The sequence below is a fragment of the Semicossyphus pulcher genome, unplaced genomic scaffold, assembly GCF_022749685.1.
Source record: "Semicossyphus pulcher isolate SPU_LCO1_2020_fin unplaced genomic scaffold, fSemPul1.0.p SCAF_23, whole genome shotgun sequence".
NCBI lineage: Eukaryota > Metazoa > Chordata > Actinopteri > Labriformes > Labridae > Semicossyphus > Semicossyphus pulcher.
The window spans coordinates 16763563-16783677 of record NW_027211697.1 but is presented as its reverse complement, the minus strand read 5'-3'; the positions used below and the strand labels follow the sequence as shown (position 1 = coordinate 16783677).

Here is a 20115-nt window from a genome sequence, read left to right as displayed (position 1 = left end):
GTATTAAATTATTTGATTCAAAGTATTCTCAGGTAATTGCTCCTCTCGCCGCCTTTCGTTCACACAGTTTTAAGTGAACAGTTATTTTTTGCCATTAAAAGTTATAATGTGTTTTATTGGTCTTGTGTCTGTGAAGCTGAATCTGGTGTAAATGTTGCATTTTTTTGCATTTGTTATCAAATACCAACAATTTCAACCAAGGAATTTGATAAGAATCAGAATCAGAATCAGAATCGGGGTTTATTGCCAAGTTGCCAAATAATGTTTCTTACTTTCTAGTAAATATAAAATCACAGTTTTTTATAGGAATACTAAGATCATATCATCATATTCTGACACATAATCATGAACTGTGAACTGTGTTTAAAAAATAAAACAGTACCCAAGTTTAAGATGCTTCTATCTGTATTTATTTATATAGGCCAATATACCATATACATGAATCTTCCAAATATTCTTCATCCTTATATCTGTTTTTTCTCTTACCTGCCACGTGAACTCTGGTACTGGTGAGAAAACTTGAAAGTCTTGAACACAAAACAGAAAGAGCTCCTGGGTTGTATGAAGTCATGACGTATGCCATCTGTGTTTACGTCATTCCCGCCCTCGGCCGCTTGGTGTCGCTGTTTCAGCGGCTCCTCATGTTGATGCCCGGGCTGCTGCCTCCAGCAGAGAGCAGTGCGTGGTTGGATGTGAGCGCCACCGACCTGTCTCTACTTCCAGATCGAAGATGGCGGTCTCGGTGTTCCCCGGCGTGCGGCTCCTCTCCATCGGAGACGCGAACGGAGACATCCAGCGGCACTCGGAGCAGCAGCCCCTGCGGTTAGAGGTGAAGAGCACACAGGATGCTGCCCTCATCAATCTCTCCAATGGTGAGTTGACCTTTCCCGCTGCTGCTTCCTTGGATGTTCGGCCTGTGCTAATGCTATGCAGTGCTAATGCTAATACAGCTAATCTGGCAATACGTAGCGTTAGCCGCCAAGAAGCTAACACATCTTGAGAGACCACGTCGCCTCCCCCTGCTCATCACGAGGGAGCCCCAAAAGTCCACATTTTTCTTCTTCTGACGTCTCTTTAGGCTCATTTACTTCAGACCCTCAGCCTCCACACAACTTCACGGCTTTTGAGATGTTTACGAAAATATAGCGCAACACACTCAAGCTTACTTATCCTCATCAATAAGCAGGGCAGCTAAGAAACGTTAGCGGGTAGTTTAATGCTAGTTAAACAATGAGTGTAGCCCGGCTCCAGCAGTGATGCGCTAACGGCTCACATAAACGTCTCTGCCCTTGATGTTTCACTAACGTTTATTTTGTCACATTGGTACAACCGTTGATTTATGTATGTTCACGCAAATGCCCTTAATAGCTTATGGGGTTCCGGGTTATGTTATTTAGCAGTTTAGCTTGTGGATTAGCTTGTCCGGATTGTTTGGGATAGTGACGGGAATTACGGCTCTATTCAGTGATCGGATCATTTGACTCGGATCTGAAATATGAGCCGGCTCTTTTTACTCCCACAAGGTTCTCCATCATGTACCACATCTGAATCCTATAAATTAGTCAACTTCAGCAACGACGCACCCACAATAGTGTATGACCCACAATTGCCATGTGTGCACCTACATTATTTAATATGATTACAATACGCCTTAACATTTCTAGAATACCAAAAAACACCAGTTATATGTGGTGTAGAACTTAAATTATACAGATGAATAAATACGAATATAAATCTCAAACTTCATTGTTTATTTGTATTGTTACTTACTTTTACTTACTATTACCTACTTTAAAAAAAAAAAATATATATATATATATATATATTTAATTTTTTAAGTCTTTGATACATTGAAATATCCTGTAATATAATTTAATAAAAGTGGGATATGTCAGGAATAAATAACCACACCAAGTTTATATTATGTTTAATGAATATTTACAGAACTCTGTACAGACACACAAAATTTAATAATTAATATTTCTGCTCTTGTCACTCTTTTGTTATGTATTTTATGTTATGTTATCACCCTTTAACTATGGCTTGTATTTATTAAAAACACAGCAAACATAAGTAGTCTCTCTGATGGGAGCTGTTAAAGCCGACTCGTTTAGGACCTACACATCTCTGGTTCTGGAGCCATGAGCAGAGGGCATCACTCCTGACCGGCCGGTGTGCACTCTGGTCCGGCTGGCTGCTGCTGCTGGAGCCCGGTGTTTCACCAGCTGTAGCCTGGTCCGTTAAATGAGCAGTAGACACACAAACTTTTGAAGCCTCTATTTTTCAGGGAAAGTGGTCTTAGTGTTTTAGGGGGCATTGAAGGAGCGAGCCCTCATTACTTATGCAGCTTTGTTCTCATTGGAACAATAGCTGGGTCCCCTCCGCCTCCGGCCCTCCTGTGAGGAGGCAGCATGAGAGCCGCTCTGCTGCTTTTCTTATTCAATGGGATGTCCCGCTGAAAAGAAACAGGCCTCCTCTGCTGGGATGCTCCAGTTTAAGAAAAGAACCCACATTCATTGTAGACCTTTTGAGCAGCTCTTCATCAACACATCTCTTGTGGCATACATTAAGAAGATGTAGTTTAATTAATCTTTGTGGGAATTTAGGCCTTTTAGTAATTAGAGTAATATGATCCAAAGAGGTAAAAGCAAGGGCAAATGCACCTGAGCAGAGTTTGTCCATTAGAACTCTCTCTCTCTGACGGGCTCAGATTGTTCATCTACAGAGATGCACCGGACTCCTCTTACAAAATCAGAACTTATTTCACACATGAAAGTCTGTTAGCAAGTTTTTAGAGTACCTTCTCAGTGAGCACAAAGCCAGCTCGGTCCGTCCTCATCAAATGATTGTATTATCAAAGGCCAGCTGAGGCGGAGGGTTTGTAAAGCTCAGCCTGCCTGATGTTGCCACAGATTTACTGCTTTTAATCAGGCCATTTTGTCCAGTTTCACCAAGTCTAGTTCGCAATCCTCCTCGAAGTGTGCTGAAAACAAAGAGTTCCCTCTGCTCAGTGGAGGAGGTTAACTTTAGAGACATACTCTGCTTATATAACATGAAATCCCTGCATGAGACTTAATTATTTATCAGGTTGCTGTCATCTTACAGTCAGACTGAGCCTATGTCGGGCTGCAGTGCGTGAGGCTCACAGTGGGCTCTATCCGGGTTGTGAAGGTGGCTTCCTTCAGGATGGGCCCAGGCTGCATAGAAATGTGTTCCTGTCCATTTTAATTGTCCGTGCCCACATTTCATCTGGCATTGTTAAAGATGGAAACATGACATCAGCAAACTAAAAACCCTTTTTAATATGAACCAAGCTCAGACACATGACAGTAATGTGTAATGTATAGTAATATGCCTTGCTTTCTGGCAATTAAAGACAAAGCTCAGAGAAGTGCTTGTATAATATTACTAATATATTATTGATTATTGCTCCTTCAGCCCAGGTAAACGTGAAGGAGAAGAGCTGCTTTTACTTTTAAACAAGATGAACTGTGTTTGGCACGTATCACAGGGGTCACGGTGTGGTACTTCCTCACTAAGTGAAATATATATCAATTATTAAAAATCAATCAAATATTTTTAAATTGTCAATAAAACAATATCACTAATATCAGTGAGTACCAGACTTCAGTTGAAATATGTTGGTTCAGTTTGACACAAATTGCTGATGGACAACATCGTTAGCAGCGCCAAACCTTTCCAGGTAAAACGTCAGCTATAGAAGAAATCCTGTGTTGTGACATAAAACAATAAATAGAACTTATAGATTTGAACATGTCATTTTGGGTCACAGGGTGTTCTGAATGAGGCAGAACCAACCTCCTGCACCGATATGGTTCAGTATACGTTTCGTTACAGCCGTCCTTCTCAGCATGTTTGCATCCTGTCATATTCAGCTGAAAGTATCCACGAGTATAAACAAAGACGCCGTGGAGAGTCACCCTGTCAAAAAAATCACACGCCTTTAATGAAGCTCAACTCTTCAGCTGTTTATTCACACTGTGAGCAGAACTCTAGCACTGTCCTATCACGTACATGTATATTAATAATGTAGAGCTGCCGAACCAATCACAGCGTCCGTCTGTGTGAGTGACAGCTGAGCTGTGATGGCACGGTTTGGCTGAGACAGAAATAAAATCACTTAACGGCTTAGTGATTCTGTTGAAACCTGACAGCTGCACAAACTCATTCTGTCAAAATATTGTCCTGACAGAGAGCTTCATTCTGCCACTGAGATGCAGAAGGAGGAAGAGAGAAACTCGCACAGCAGGAGTTGTTTTTGATCAGAAGTGGATCTACTTAAAGAGAAAATATCCCGCTGAGTCATCACACAGGAAGTCCACTAGATTGTACACATGTAGGTCAGTTTACTTGTCACAGTTCGTTTCACTCACCACGTGAAAGCACTTAAATCATGTCTTCTGTGGCTCTGGAGGAGCTTCTTTGTCACTACTCAGAAAATATACCTTTAGTAAATAGTCAGAGAGGTCGTATTGGTTTGGATTGAGACCAAAGATTTATGACAGAAAGTCTGTGTTACAAACTGGAGTTTGAATTGTTTGGATTGTTTGGACCCTTTACAGGCAGGAAGACACTGATGCTTAATGCTAGAGAGGTAACGTGAGCATCGGTTGGCTTGCAGCCCCAAAAGCTCCGTCAAAGAGCGTCGAAGAAATGGGAAAAGATTTTAACAGAAACTGATTAATTCAGAGTTTTTACTGGTTTCACCATCTCTGTTTATTTTTAAGATAAGATAATAGATAATAGATAATTCTTCTCCTGGTAAAAACCCTGTGAATGTTGAAGAGTCAAGCAGACTAAAAAAAGCAAAAGTGCATTGATTTAGCTGACAACATGTGAGTCGCCTCGGGGTCTTCTAGACTTTTAGAGAGAGACACTAATAATCACTGTTGTTACTTTTCACAGCTTTACCTATGTATGGCTTTTAATTATCTTGCTGTATGATTATGCCACATGTTTGGCTCACAGGAACACAGTTAACATCCAGGATAAGTCACCAGGCTCACCTGTGATGTTGTATGTTTGTTAAAATGGGCTGCTGCCTGTCTTAGCCAGGACACTCCTGCAAAAGAGGTTTTTAATCTCAAAGAGTTTTTTCTTGGTTAAATAAAGTTTAAATGGACGTGTGTTTGTACTGAGAGGTGTTTCCTCATGTTGTGTCTCAGTCGACAGTGAATGTGGGTGGAGCAGCTGAGCTGCGTGCATCTCTGTAAATCTCAAGTGCTGCTCTCAATCCCTTAATTTCTGATGGATTAGCTCAGGCTGTTTAAAGAGTGTTTCCTGGGCCGGCTGCATGACCGCGAGGTGTTTCCAGTCTGGAGAAGCATTTGCATAGGGCACTGTTACAGAGTGTGATACTTGTGAATCTCACAGCCATCCGAATCATTCCTCATGACATTGTTTTGTTGGAAGGTAGTTGTTTGCTTGAACTTGCACAGTGTTACCTGTCATATAGCTGCCAGGCACAGCAGTGTCAGAATAACAAGTCACAACATGTAACATGTTAAAATCTTCTTCCTCTTAACCTCTTACTCTCGTTTTTCAGGCAGTTTTCATCAAACAAATCACAGATTTCTAACAAAACATATGTAGGCACCCTTACTATACAAAGGACCTTTTTACTCTGGGTCTAACCGCCTGCCACACATTGGAAATAGTAATAATAATGAGCACAACAGAAACCAGTCAGGCTGCAGTTTTAAGCTTGCATGTCAGGGCACACGCTCGTTCCCCACTGCAGAGGACTGTGAGAGCTACAGGCAGAGACAGTGGATGTCCTCTGGAATAGAAAACTGCTGCTGTAACTGAGAGGCAGAAAAGAGAAAGTGAATTTGCATTATCGGTTAAGGTGACGCAACTGTTGACGTAAAAGCAACATGATGTCAGTTACTGGGACGTGTTTTGGATACGAAGAGAGCTTCAGACTGTCAGTCACAAACATCTCTTTCCCTGAAAACGTCCCTCCCTGGAGTTTTCTGTAAGATATCCGGGTATGTGAACATCCAGCTCACTACTCTCTGAGTTTAGTAGTTGTATAGTAATCTGAGTGCTAATTTGCCTCTATTAAAGCACTGAAAGAAAGATCACATTTCAGCGTTCCTCTGAAGGAGCAGCAGAGAGCAGTTAAGAGTCTGAGTCTGTGCTATTCGTCTTCAGGAAGTCGGAGGCTGTGATCTCCAGGATTTCTCCACTAGAACTAAAGTCAGAGCGGCATCAGATACAGTTTTTCCTGTATGCGGTCACATGTTTCATGTTTTCCTGACTCTTTCCATCCTCTTCTTTTCTCTCCAGGAGAGGAGGCGAGTGTGTTCAAGTGTTCGGTTTCCAGGGAGACGGAGTGCAGCCGCGTGGGGAAGCAATCGTTCATCATCACACTGGGCTGTAACAGCGTCCTGCTGCAGTTCTCCTCTCCTGCAGGTACACACGAACACCACGAGACAACACACGGACATTACGATACAGTAACACAACACACACAGCTGATGTATGAGATGGAAACTTCATTGAAAAGAATACAGCTGATTCCTAAACCTTCCTTTGATTCCAAACTAAAAGTTATAAAATAAAGTGTCATTAACGTGTTTAACTCATCATTTTCAAATTTCACTCCGGCATCACTTTGTCAGATTTCGCCTGTTTGTAACCTCAGAGTGAGCCCACGTGTTAAAGTTAGTTATATAAGTAGTGAGTCTGTTCTTCCCACTCACTTGCTGCACTTTTCCTGGAGTGTGGAGCAGGCGTCATCAGCCTCACCGCACACTTAAAACACAGCGCAGCACTGGCTCTAATCAACTCTACTCACTTGGTGCGAGAACTTTCCAGGGCTGCAGGGTATTCTGTTTTAGCGTTGCTTCTAACGCCTGCTTTGAGTGTCTGCTCATCTTGTCAGGATCTCAGCTGAGAAGCACGTACCAGGTGCTGTCCAAAACTTTTGCATAAGAACTGTTCCAAGCCTGTGAAACCAGAACCAATCGGCTGTAATGAGACACTCTGAATATAAAACCACAGATGGAACGTATAAAGGGAATGGGTAAACTGTGTTTTCTGCTCTAATATTAGCTGCAAACGTTAGCATGGCTAAGTAGAACACTACCTACAGCACCAAGTCAGCCTTACTTCTAAGTCCAGGAAGCACATCATTCAAACTGACAGAGTTTGGGCTTTATTTAAAACACTGGTGTCATCCATCCTCTGTGTTTCATGTTCCTCCTCCTCCTCCTCCTCCTGACCTGTGAATGTTTGTGTGTTTGTGTTCGGCTGAAGACTTTCAGTCCTTTTATAACGTCCTGAAGAACAGTCGTGGGCACGCCAGTGAGCACTCAGTCTTCAGTGACAGAACAGAGGAGTCCTCTGCTGTACAGTACTTCCAGGTGAGAGGGAGACACACACCTACGCGCACACACACGCGCACTTAAACACACCACCCCTGAGAAGTGAAACATGAGCTCCTGTTTGAGAAGTGTAGTTAGTGCAACAGTTTGTTCCTCTAAAGATGAATGTCTTCTGTGTTTTAGGTTCCAGAAATAAATAATAGTCTATACTTTTTATAAACCTGCGTGTTTGTTTCGTTTGTCGACTAAAATTTAAGATAATAAAATAATATTCCTGTTTGTCTTTGAGGGAGAGGGAGTAAAGAGGGAGTAGTTCCTGGTGCTCACAGGCTAAATATGTTCTGTAAATTAATATTATATGTTCATATTATTGTAACGTGTCTGTTTGTAAACTGTAAACGTGGCGTATTCGAACACTGAGCAGGCTTCAGGCTCTCCAGCATCAGTTTTATTTATCATTGAATAATTGACTCCAGTTTTCCTCCTCAAACACACGCAGTGGTCCCTGGGTAATTACCACCATGCTGACTTTGTTCTATGTCGACTATTTATAGCTTCATTAGAGATATTCTGTTTTTTCACATCTTTTAACCTTCTGAGGTTTTTTTTTTGGGCTCCAACAGTCAAATGAAACATCCGACTGTAGTCTGATAAAAGTAACAGAGAAGCGGTTCCCATGTTCACAGTATTTCACAGGCTAGTTGGCTCATTAGCCAGCGAGTCCGCTTTAGAGCCCACCTGTACCTGGGACTGTAGGTCACATTTTATGCTCACTTCTGTGGTGCTGGTCTTTTCTCCTTGTCTGTGCAGTTTTATGGCTACCTCTCCCAGCAACAGAACATGATGCAGGACTACGTTCGGACAGGGACTTACCAACGGGCTATTCTCCAGAACCACACCGACTTCAAGGACAAGGTAAACTGACACTGCTGTAGAGATGAAAGATTTATCATTTAATTAGATTTATTTTAGAGTTAGACTCAAATCATATCCAGAAACTACATCTTTCAAAAAGTACTATGTTTTCAAAGTGTTGAGCAGGGTGGGAGGGCTGTTTCCAAATGGTTATCAATGAAAATATACAAAAAACAAGCAGGTGTGTTCCTGAGGATGAGCCCATGTCTCTGCTCTCTCTGCTCCAGGTGGTGCTGGACGTCGGTTGTGGCTCAGGGATCCTCTCCTTCTTCGCTGCCCAGGCTGGAGCCAGGAAGGTTTACGCTGTGGAGGCAAGCACCATGGCACAGCACGCCGAGGTCTGCATTCAGACACATTATTACCCATATCATAAACAAATTAAGTAAGCTGGTAGATATGTCAGCACGATATCCAGCCTGAGTTAAGCCCTGGGCTCTGCCTCACAGGTGCTGGTGAACAGCAACCGTCTCGGGGAGCGTGTGGTCGTCATCCCGGGGAAGGTGGAGGAGGTGACGCTGCCTGAGCAGGTCGACATGATCATCTCAGAGCCAATGGGATACATGCTGTTTAATGAACGCATGCTGGAGAGCTACCTGCACGCCAAGAAGTTCCTCAAACCCAACGGTGAGCAGCTTTGGGGGAAACGGGAAAGAGGGCTCGATAACGCAGCAGCAGAAATGACCTTTGGCAGCTCTGCACTCCTGACAGCTGTCCACAGTTACTGGTTAACACGATGAGGCCACAGTCAGGATGATGTATCTGCTGCCATGTGTCTGCTTTCGTTTCAGTTTAGAAAATAAAGATCTCACTGTGTGTGTTGTAGGTAAAATGTTCCCGACCATCGGTGACGTCCACCTGGCCCCCTTCACAGACGAGCAGCTCTACATGGAGCAGTTCACTAAGGCCAACTTCTGGTGAGGAGGGAGGGGACTGAGAGGGGCCACTTTTAATATGATCACACCCAAATATAGATTAATAGTGTCTATCAATAGCATCTTTAAAATCCCCTCTCCAATGCAGGAGGATAACGAGCAGGGACATGTTAATAACCTGACATTTTAAAGGAAGGCCGTGCAAAGCCAAAGCTAAGGCTAAAACACAAACTAGAAAATGTATGAAACTGGAATTTCCTGTTTTTCCCCGTGCATGGACATCAAGTGAAACGTTCTTTGTCTTGTTAGTGATCTTTGGTTGTGACACCAGTGAGGGATTCAGTGGTTCTTGCTCATGAACATGAGGACAGACTAGTATCATAGTGTGTGAGTGAGTAAACTCCAGTAACTGTTTGTTTAAGGCGTTCGTGTCACCGCTGAAGGGCTCAAACATACATCGACTGTCATGGGCTGTTGACACAGCAAATCTACATTTCAAACTGGTTCCTGGTTGACTGACAGCTTCCTCATGCCGCACACAGTTAGATATAGTTATAATATGAATGTGCTATCATCAACAGATGCAGCTTTTCCATTGGTTAAATAGAGGCAGTTACACAAATGTGATTATTTATCAACCACAGTTGGATAGTGATCGACGTAGAAACCAACAATCTGAGTGTTTTTCTGCCCCCAGGTACCAGCCCTCCTTCCACGGTGTAGACCTCTCTGCCCTGCGGGGGGCAGCAGTGGACGAGTATTTCCGCCAGCCAATTGTGGTATGTTTTTCCAACACACAGATAACACACAGATTTTTACACATATTAATCAATTGTTCGTTCACAGCTAATGTAAGTGTTGTGTTTGATTCTAAGTTAAGGACAGGATGAGGTTTCCCCTCTGCATGTGGTTCCAAACAGTAGTCTCAGGGTCGCCTCAGGCCCTGAGAGCCTTATGTCATGACAACGTGTTTAAACCAGGAGGCAGATCGTTGCAGATCGTTGCAGATTGTTGCAGATTGTTGCAGTTTGTTTCAGTTTGTTGCAGATCGTTGCAGATTGTTGCAGATCGTTGCAGATCGTTGCAGATTGTTGCAGATTGTTTCAGTTTGTTGTTGCAGATTGTTGCAGATTGTTGCAGATTGTTGCAGATCGTTGCAGATCGTTGCAGATTGTTTCAGTTTGTTGCAGATTGTTTCAGTTTTTTGTTGCAGATTGTTGCAGTTTGTTGCAGATTGTTTCAGTTTGTTTCAGTTTGTTGCAGATTGTTTCAGTTTGTTGCAGATTGTTGCAGATTGTTGCAGATCGTTGCAGATTGTTGCAGTTTTTTGTTGCAGATTGTTGCAGATTGTTGCAGTTTGTTGCAGATTGTTTCAGTTTGTTTCAGTTTGTTGCAGATTGTTTCAGTTTGTTGCAGATTGTTGCAGATTGTTGCAGTTTGTTGCAGATTGTTTCAGTTTGTTGCAGATTGTTTCAGTTTGTTTCAGTTTGTTTCAGTTTGTTGCAGATTGTTTCAGATTGTTGCAGTTTGTTGCAGATTGTTTCAGTTTGTTGCAGATTGTTGCAGATTGTTGCAGTTTGTTGCAGATTGTTTCAGTTTGTTGCAGATTGTTGCAGATTGTTGCAGTTTGTTGCAGTTTGTTGCAGATTGTTTCAGTTTGTTGCAGATTGTTGCAGTTTGTTGCAGTTTGTTTCAGTTTGTTTCAGTTTGTTGCAGATTGTTTCAGTTTGTTGCAGATTGTTGCAGTTTGTTGCAGATTGTTGCAGTTTGTTTCAGTTTGTTGCAGTTTGTTTCAGTTTGTTGCAGATTGTTGCAGTTTGTTTCAGTTTGTTGCAGTTTGTTGCAGATTGTTTCAGTTTGTTGCAGATTGTTGCAGTTTGTTGCAGATTGTTGCAGTTTGTTTCAGTTTGTTTCAGTTTGTTGCAGATTGTTGCAGTTTGTTGCAGTTTGTTGCAGATTGTTTCAGTTTGTTGCAGATTGTTGCAGTTTGTTTCAGTTTGTTTCAGTTTGTTGCAGATTGTTGCAGTTTGTTGCAGATTGTTGCAGTTTGTTGCAGATTGTTGCAGTTTGTTGCAGATTGTTTCAGTTTGTTGCAGATTGTTTCAGTTTGTTGCAGTTTGTTGCAGTTTGTTGCAGATTGTTGCAGATTGTTGCAGTTTGTTTCAGTTTGTTGCAGATCGTTGCAGTTTGTTGCAGATCGTTGCAGTTTGTTTCAGTTTGTTGCAGATTGTTGCAGTTTGTTGCAGATTGTTTCAGTTTGTTGCAGATTGTTGCAGTTTGTTGCAGTTTGTTTCAGTTTGTTGCAGATTGTTGCAGTTTGTTGCAGTTTGTTGCAGATTGTTGCAGTTTGTTTCAGTTTGTTGCAGTTTGTTGCAGTTTGTTGCAGATCGTTGCCGTGTTTTTTGTCTTTATATAATGAGCTGTGATCTCCCTTTCACAGGACACGTTTGATATCCGTATTCTGATGGCCAAGTCGGTCAAACACACAGTCAACTTCCTGGAAGCCAAAGAAGAGGATCTCTACAGGTGTGTGTGTGTGTGTGTGTGTGTGTGTGTGTGTGTGTGTGTGTGTGTGTGTGTGTGTGTGTGTGTGTGTGTGTGTGTGTGTGTGTGTGTGTGTGTGTGTGTGTGTGTGTGTGTGTGTGTGTTGGCTGTAAGTAAATATACTGAACGTATCTGTGTTACCTGGTATAACTAACAGTCTGTTTTCTTGTCGTCTCCCAGGATAGAGATCCCCTTTAAGTTCCACATGATGCACTCAGGCCTGGTGCACGGCCTGGCTTTCTGGTTTGACGTGGCGTTTATGGGATCAGTGTAAGTCAGACGGACACTGATGGTGGGCCGTGTTGAATCTAAAGAAATCTTCAATCACTCACACCTCACACCACCTTCTCTCTGTGCAGGATGACAGTATGGCTGTCCACAGCGCCCACAGAGCCGCTCACTCACTGGTACCAGGTCCGCTGTCTGCTGCAGTCTCCCCTCTTCACCAAAGCTGGAGACACGCTGTCCGGCACGGCACTGCTGGTGGCCAACAAGAGGTATGATTCTTCTACTTGTTCCTCTGTCGTGCGGTCCTCTGCCGTCGTATTGTCTTCTTTGGTGTCTCTAAACATTAAAGGGAAAGTGATGGGTCATCAGCGAGCTTTAGAGGAACTGCTCTGTGGATTGTGTTCACGTTGGAAGGAGCCAGGCTAGCTGCTTCCCTCTGTTTTGTGCTAAGCTAAGCTAATGGACTGCTCTCCTTCCCAACAGACAAAGCTACGACATCAGTATTGTTGCCCAGGTGGACCAGACAGGATCAAAGTCCAGCAATCTCCTGGACTTGAAGAATCCCTTTTTCAGGTGAGTTCTGGTCCATGACCCCAGTAACACACCTGGATCTGGACTGTATGATGTAACCTTGGAGGTGGTGGTGCACTGTCTGTCCTCCTGAAGTTAAACGTGTGTATGTTTGTGTCTGCAGGTACACAGGCTCCACCCCAAACCCCCCTCCTGGCTCACACTACACCTCCCCGTCCGAGAACATGTGGAACACAGGGGGGGCGGCCTACAGCATGAATCAGGGGATGGCTGTATCAGGTGAACACACACAGAGACACGGGTAGATCCACAGTGTCAGTAACATGCTGGAGAGACAGGGACTGACAGGTTCAGGAGCACAGAGAGACATTTCATACGTGCAGCGTTATGTAACGCTTCCTGAACTTAACTTTGAAATGTAATGAGACTAGTTACTACAACTCGCACGGACAGATTCACGACAAGGCACAAAAACACACGTTGGGGTGTTTCTGCTGCAGAATGTCACAGGGATATTGAGACACACGAACCTCCAGTGTTGCACTGAATAACCACCGTGCTTACTGCAGAGCGTCCTCAAAGCCGGGGGAGTGCAGGGAACACAGGCACAGTGTCTTAACCTCAGTTACAGGTTAATGACCCGATGAAAACAGATCAATGCAGACAGATGGAATACACAACCTAAGTGTTCAGAGTTTAAATATCTTCTTCAAAACAATTCCGACGTTCTTCGAAGCTCTTAGGGTTAAGCTGCTGTAGTTGAACGTGTGTGTGTGTGTGTGTGTGTGTGTGTGTGTGTGTGTGTCTATAATGCACACTTGGGGCCTCATTTCTAACTGTTGCACACACAAAATCAGAGCTTGAAAGATTCACCCCTCACATCCTGCTGGACGATGAAGTGGTGAATGAAAGAGAGGCTGAGGATCAAAGCTGTGAGGTGGTACGCTCAGAGTCTTCTTCCATCCATCACTGTGACTCACAATTATAGAAATCAAAGTGCATCAAATAACTTTAAACAACTGCAGAACATTTTACAAACACCGCAGACCGAGGCACAAACCAGCGTCGGTTCCTCTTACACTGTGACTTTCTGATTGAGTCGTTGAGTCACGGTAAGTTAAAGGAAGCGTGTTCTTGTTTTCTATCTTCTCTTTGTGTCGAGCTTGCTTCCTGTATTTCTCCCAGTGGTTAGTGGCATGCACCGCTGTTGACTCCGGTCACATGGTGTCAGCAGGCCGTCTGCTGGTTAAAGCTGTGTTCAATGAGAAAGCTGATTGTGATGTGTCTTTGTAGTAGATGTTGAAGGCTTTGCTTCCTGTGTCTCCTCTGCAGGGATGCCTGCAGCTTATGACCTCAGTACAGTCATCGGCAGTGGCGGCCCGTCAGTGTCTCACAACAACCTCATCCCCCTGGGTACGACTCACGACACCTTAACCTACTCGATGTACAGAGGAACACACAGGAGAGAGACAGGAAGTGAAAACACCTGATGTGTGAACACAAGTGTTCAGGTTTCAGTCTGTAGTGAGAACTTAAAATCTGTGTGACACGGCCGAACAAACTTCTGTACGATGTAAATGAAATGAACATGATAACTGCTGCAGGACAGACAGCGTGCAGTCGAGGCTCCTTTTCCCCTTTGTGGACATTTCATCTGTAAAAATCAGGCTGAACAGTGAAACGGAAACCAGCTATTTATACTTCCTCCACTACAGAAGTGTTTCAGATACATCAGCTCCATCAGCTGCAACATGTCAGCAAAGAGCACATAACTGTTCTTAAGGAAGGACCGTGTGAAGTGCTTAAACCAAAGTGTTTGCCATCTGCTTGTCTGACAGTCACAGGATGTACGACTGATCCTGGTTACTCAGCTGCTGCACCAGATTGTGTGTGTGTGTGTGTGTGTGTGTGTGTGCGCGCGTGTGCGCGTGTGCGTGTGTGTGTGTGTGTGTGTGCTTGTGTGCTTGTGTGTGTGTGTGTGTGTGTGTGTGTGTGTGTGCGTGTGTGCGTGTGTGCGTGTGTGCGCGTGCGTGTGTGTGTGCATGTGTGCATGTGCATGTGCGTGTGTGTCTGTGTGTGATTATGTAGATGCAAACAGGAGGCAACAGGCCAAAGTCTGTTATTTTGATGAACAAATCATTAACTCTGCTCTCGTCTCTGATTGGTCCCAGTGAACACAGGAATTGTAAACCACACCCACTCCAGGATGGGCTCCATCATGAGCACAGGAATCGTCCAAGGTGCGTTCAGAGCACACAAACAAAGGGATCAGTTGTTTGAGATGTTGAGTGTAACGCTGTGTTCCTCCCTCCAGGAGCCACCACAGGTCAGTCGGGCCCCAGCAGCAGCGGTACTTATTACCCCGTCACCAACCAGTTCACCATGGGGGGCGCTGCCATCTCCATGGCCTCGCCGATGGTCATCCCCAGCAACACCATGCATTACGGCAGTTAAGACGAAGACTCGCAGAGACCTCTTCGTCCTCCCCGCCCCCTGCATGACAAGAGATCCCCGTCCCCTCCCTGCCCCCCGCCCCATCCTTCAACCCCGACCCACCAACCGCAGCCAAAACCAGTATACCAAAACCAGTGCTGTGCTGGCACTCCCTCCTCTTGGCCCCCCTCGATTCAGTCCATCACTCTATGAACGGTGAACGCTCTCGTATCCGTCCACACGCTCGTCTGGGTAACAGACGAAACCTCCCCCTCCCCCCTTTCCTGGAATTCATGGGACTGTAACACGAGCACAGCCGAGACGCACTGCAGCTATCATCTACCCCCTCCTCCTTCGACATGTATCTCAACCCCCCCTCTTTTTATTTCTATGTGTCATGATGACCCTAAAGTGTTTCTTCTCACCGTTTCTTCCCGAGCTGGTTTCCAGGTATCGGCCTGTTCCTCTCTAGCAGACCTACAATGAACGTTCTCATTAGCACAGTAGGACACTATTATTATCAGAAACACTCATCTCTGGGCGGCCATCTTGGCTCTTCATATCCGTTCCAGTCTTCAAGACCTCGCTGTTTTCTCTGAGAGACTGACTCTTACTGGACAAACGCATCGTATTCCCCCTCCCCATCAGTCAGAGGCCGACATATCAGAGAACTGAAGCCATCTACGCGCAGAGCAGCCAGTCTGTGGAACAGAAGCTTTACTGTGACTCGGACAAACTGACCCTCTGAGTTCTGCTCATGACCTGATGTCTGGTGTTGATGTTTTCCTCTTAGAGTCAAGCAGAGTTTTGGAAGACGGTCTCACTGGTCACCTTCATGCTGGGTAATGAGATAAACCGGCCACACAATCATCAGACTGTAGGCTCCAGTCCTCTCTGCTAACACGCAAACACTACATTGACTGGAAGTTAGCTCTATGCTAGCAGAGCTCCATGGTAGCAGATGGTGACGGGATGCATGAATTTTAATCTGTAACTGGAGCACTTACAAAGCGGTGACAGTTATCCCGTCGCAGAGACGTCTCCGGATGAGTTTAACTCCAGTATTCACTCTGGTTTGAGCTCTGTTTAATTCTGCTGGATCAGTTAGCAGGCTCTGAAGCTGCACTATGTTCACCACCTTAAAGCTAGCTGCGTCTGTCTGCTTGTACATCTTACCTGTACCTGAGATGTGGTTAGCCTAGCTTAGCTTGAAGGAAACGCTGCCCTATCTTTAACTATAGTTTGCACTGCAGCTGCCCTCACAAAGAACCTACCTTTAAGTGTGGCCACAACTGGGACATAATACTTTCATAATGTCAGAACGTTGCACCTTGAACTTCGACCTCCTGTGCATACATATGGCAGTTGGCACCGCAACATTACATGATTAAAAGATTGTTGCATTGGAGAAACAAAGAGCTCTTCTCTGAGCTTCATCCCCTGCTGCACTAACTGTTTTTTGTTGTACCGAATAAAAGGGAAGAATGGCTCTGAGAGCGCAGACCTAAAGGACGAGCGTCTCTTAGAAACTAGAAAATAGAACCGTAAACGTTTTGGAAATGTTTGCACCGGACAAAGTGATGCTTTTTATCTGACGTCCGATCAATAAGAAGCTGCAGTTTGGCTGGCAGTCAGAGGCAGGGTTAGGACTGTTAGTAGCTGAACGTACCTCACGCTGTCCCTCACAGATGTGCTGTGAACACAAAGCGTCACAAGTGGCTGTGTGTGAATGAAGAGCTTTGTAGAGAAGTTTAAACCCGTCGTTCACACCATCACACAATCTGTGTTAGAGGACGTCAGACATCGACAGACGCAGCAGCTCTGAGAGGATTTTTATGAGACGTTTAGAGTCCAGCGAGAAGCAAATATTTGAGGGGCTTGTGGGTGATTTGAGTGTGTTTTAAAACCCAGCACAGAAGGTGACCAATGAAACAGTCTGCCAAAAACGTCCTTTTTTTAAAGCCAGTCCTGTAAACCTGAATCACACCTCCTGCTGCTCCCCTCACTCGTTGGACATCGCAGCAGCTCCTCCGCAGACGGCCGTTTGTTGAGCCAGATTGCTCCGCACAGTCAGAGGAGGGATTCAGAGAGAGAACCAGGAAGGACCAGCGACCCGGGCAGCAGCCAGCTGGCTGCAGGAATGAGGGAAGCTGAACTGGATCGGCAGCATCCTGGTTTACATCCTCGCCTCCTCCTCTCCTCCCTCACCTCCTCTGAGACTGAGAGACTTTGATGTGGAGGCGAGGGAGGCAGGGTTGTCCTCCCCCCTCCCTCCTCATCTGTTCACTACGTACGACCTCCAACATATCATGCCCCCGACACACAACCACAAGCCCCGCCCCCTTTTATCGGTCCGGGAGAGAAAGACTGACACACGTATGCATTGCTTCCAGTGTCACACCTGTTGGACTGGGTTTCTTTGGGATTTATGAGTTAGCGAGTTTTCAGAGAGCTGAGAGAAAATGTGTCTTTGTAGGATTAATCTTTCTGTTGTCTTTATTTTTTTTCTTTCACAAAAAACAAGAAACGCTGAAAAAAAGAGAGCAAATTAAATGTGGTGGAGATGTTCCAAAACCATCCTGGATCAGGTGTTGTAGTATTTTACTTTGTTAGATAGACACAGCAGATGTTTCCCGTGTGGTAGCTAGCCTTTAGCATCATGTCCTCTTTTTGTCATGGAACCTTTGTGTAGCCGATAGTGGCCTCCACTCTATCATGGAAAGTGTTTGAGGAAGACTGTCTGTCATGTTGTGTCGTTTCTGTGTGTTGACCAGCAGTAATAACACCTTTCTCACTGTCTCACATCGACTCCTCTGATACAGAACAGAGACGCTCTTTGTCCTCGACTCCCGCCTTAGATTCTTTCTGTCCACGACTTCAGTTAATGAATCCATCCAAATACACATGAGCAACAAGAAGGTGCCCATACTAAATTGTAAAACTCAAAATATAAACTTTTTATTTGTTTGTTGTAAATGCCCACTGGTGTCCCACCTGCAATACCGCCAGGGACCACGTGGGGGCCCCAGCCCACACTTTGGGAATCACTTGTGTTTCATAATGTTTGTATTTTAACACTTTTCCTGCTCTACATAATGTAAAACAATGACTCTGTGGCTGTAGAGAACAGAGGCCTTAATGAGAGGATGTCTCCAGAGTTTCCACTGGAGCTGATCAGTGTCCTCCGCCTCCGTCAGTCAGCACAGACGGCTGAGTGACAGACAGGTGAGGACAAAGAGAGGTCACACACTGACATGTTGAATCTGTGAATTGCTTTCTGCGTAAACAACATTGACAGAACTTGAACTTTAGCAACAAATAACTTGCAGCATGTTCTCTCCGATCTAAACCAGCAGCTCCTGCTCCAGTTTAAACTGTGGAAACCTTTGAGTGTTGACAGGACTGTCGTGGTCTGAGCAGAGTATCAGAGGTAGTTACACCCGAGGTGAGGTGGTGCATGTAAAGGCACCATCGTTTGCTCTCAGACTGGCCTCATAGGAACAAGGCTGTGTTTCCTTGTAATCCATTAAGCTTTTTACACTCTGTGTTCTGCAGGAATTTATTTCCTTTAAATGTATAATTTGAAGGATCCAGTTGAGATCCGAGATGAGCGAAGCAAAGAGGAGGAAGCTGTTCGACTTAAAGAAGCACGTCTGAAATCACTGATACATTTCTTTATTCAGCTGTTTCAGTGTTCAGAGCAGGAGGGCGTCACACCTGGTAATACATTATACATTTTATTTAGTTTGTTAGATGGTATGAATGTGACTTTGCAGTATGTGCACACACGTGTGCACCCATCAAAACCTCCCGACGTTACAGAGCCCAGTTTAACCTGAGTACAGCCTCTGCTCATAAGACTAAGATGTTTCTGGCTCTCTTCTTACTTCTGCTTGAGATGAACTGTTGTCGTGAGACATTTCATATTTCACCGATTTATTTATCCGATTTATGACAGAAAACAGATCACTGCAGGACCAGAAGAAAAGAGAACGTGCAGCACTCGGGTTTTACTAAATGCACATTTCAGGACGATGATCAGTGACTGAATCAAAGTAACATCAGGCTGATGATCACTCGTAAGAAGAGCAAGAGGTGGTGCTGGAACAGCTTCAGGACGTCTGTGCATGTTGGGTCTGTGCATTGTGTCAGCTGATCCGGTGTTATGATCATTACATGAACCTTCACTGCAAGGTTTGGTTGTCTCATCTCACAGCCTGTACAGATGCACAGGTTGTTCCTGCAGCAGATCTCGTCCATGCAGGGCACATGAAGTCTTTAATCCAAGGTACAAGGTCTCAGTCTGTGTCGACCATTGAAGTGACTGCATCTGCATGTTGGAAATACTTAAGTCCAGCTCCCCTAATGCACAGACTTGATGTGTGAGGCGTCTGTCAGTTTAAAGTCTTTCATTGTACTTTGTATTTTTCCTCTCGTTGTGAACACTGGAGTCTGAATCAGCCCTTCAGGGAGTTTCAGGACTTCCAGTCTTCCTCCGAGCATTCAATGACTGCTGGATCAGGAGGTTTACTTTGAGAGAAGAGCTGCTTCCTTTAGTTGTAGCAGTTTTATATTGTGTGTTCTTATTATTTGTGTTCCTCTCTGACTCATGCCGAAGGTCTAAGGACGTTCAAGAGGACACTTCAGTCAGTCAAAGCCTCCTCACATGCTGCTGTGGACGATGAAGAGAGACATGCAGAGAAAGCAAACGTTTCCAAAACGTCTCACGTCTCACAGCGTCAGAATCCAACGTCACAGAGCTTTTCTACATGTAAAGTAAATGTGTCATAATCAATATAAATATAGATCGCTCTTGAAACATAATCACATAATGAACATCATCAGCTTCTGTAGTAAGGTAAGACCAGTCCATGTCAGGTCTCAGGTCAGTGGACACAGGCAAATGCAATCAAAAGAAGTCTCTAGTCAATCAAGACAAGTCCAAGTCCATGTCGAGTCTTAACTCAGTGATGTCTAAACTAACAGTCAGTCATGCCTCAGGTCAATCAACACAAGTTCATGTCCATGTCAGGTCTCAAGTAGGTCCATAATAGGTCCAAGTCGAGTCTCATATAAAGCATCACAAGTCCATGTCAGGTCTCAAGTCAGTAAAGACATGTCAGAGTGAGTCCTCATGTGGTGTTAACAGCATGGATCACATATATATATATGTATATATGTGTTATAATAACAGATGAAGCTGTGAAGCTCTGTCAGTAACGGCAGACAAACACTCCGGA

General features: G+C 44.5%; 1 protein-coding gene across 1 annotated transcript; it reads left to right on the top strand.

The window, feature by feature from the left end:
- The first annotated feature begins 730 nt into the window (after positions 1-730).
- On the top strand, positions 731-17457 carry carm1 (coactivator-associated arginine methyltransferase 1). The gene is made up of 16 exons (XM_069674308.1): positions 731-872; positions 6313-6438; positions 7285-7391; positions 8163-8267; positions 8495-8605; positions 8714-8891; positions 9091-9181; positions 9837-9918; positions 11580-11665; positions 11864-11953; positions 12043-12180; positions 12395-12484; positions 12606-12721; positions 13775-13855; positions 14614-14682; positions 14757-17457. Exons 1-16 carry the CDS (start codon positions 731-733, stop codon positions 14894-14896), a joined length of 1752 nt encoding a protein of 583 aa, XP_069530409.1. The 3' UTR covers positions 14897-17457.
- Positions 17458-20115: the final 2658 nt, after the last annotated feature.

What these genes read in the sequence shown, in the direction of transcription:
- carm1 (XM_069674308.1), top strand. Translation starts at nt 731, where the DNA reads ATGGCGGTCTCGGTGTTCCCCGGCGTGCGGCTCCTCTCCATCGGAGAC. An exon ending in CTGCTGTACAGTACTTCCAG is followed by an intron (nt 7,392 to 8,162) that starts GTGAGAGGGAGA and finishes TTGTCTGTGCAG; the next exon opens with TTTTATGGCTACCTCTCCCA. An exon ending in ACACCGACTTCAAGGACAAG is followed by an intron (nt 8,268 to 8,494) that starts GTAAACTGACAC and finishes TCTCTGCTCCAG; the next exon opens with GTGGTGCTGGACGTCGGTTG.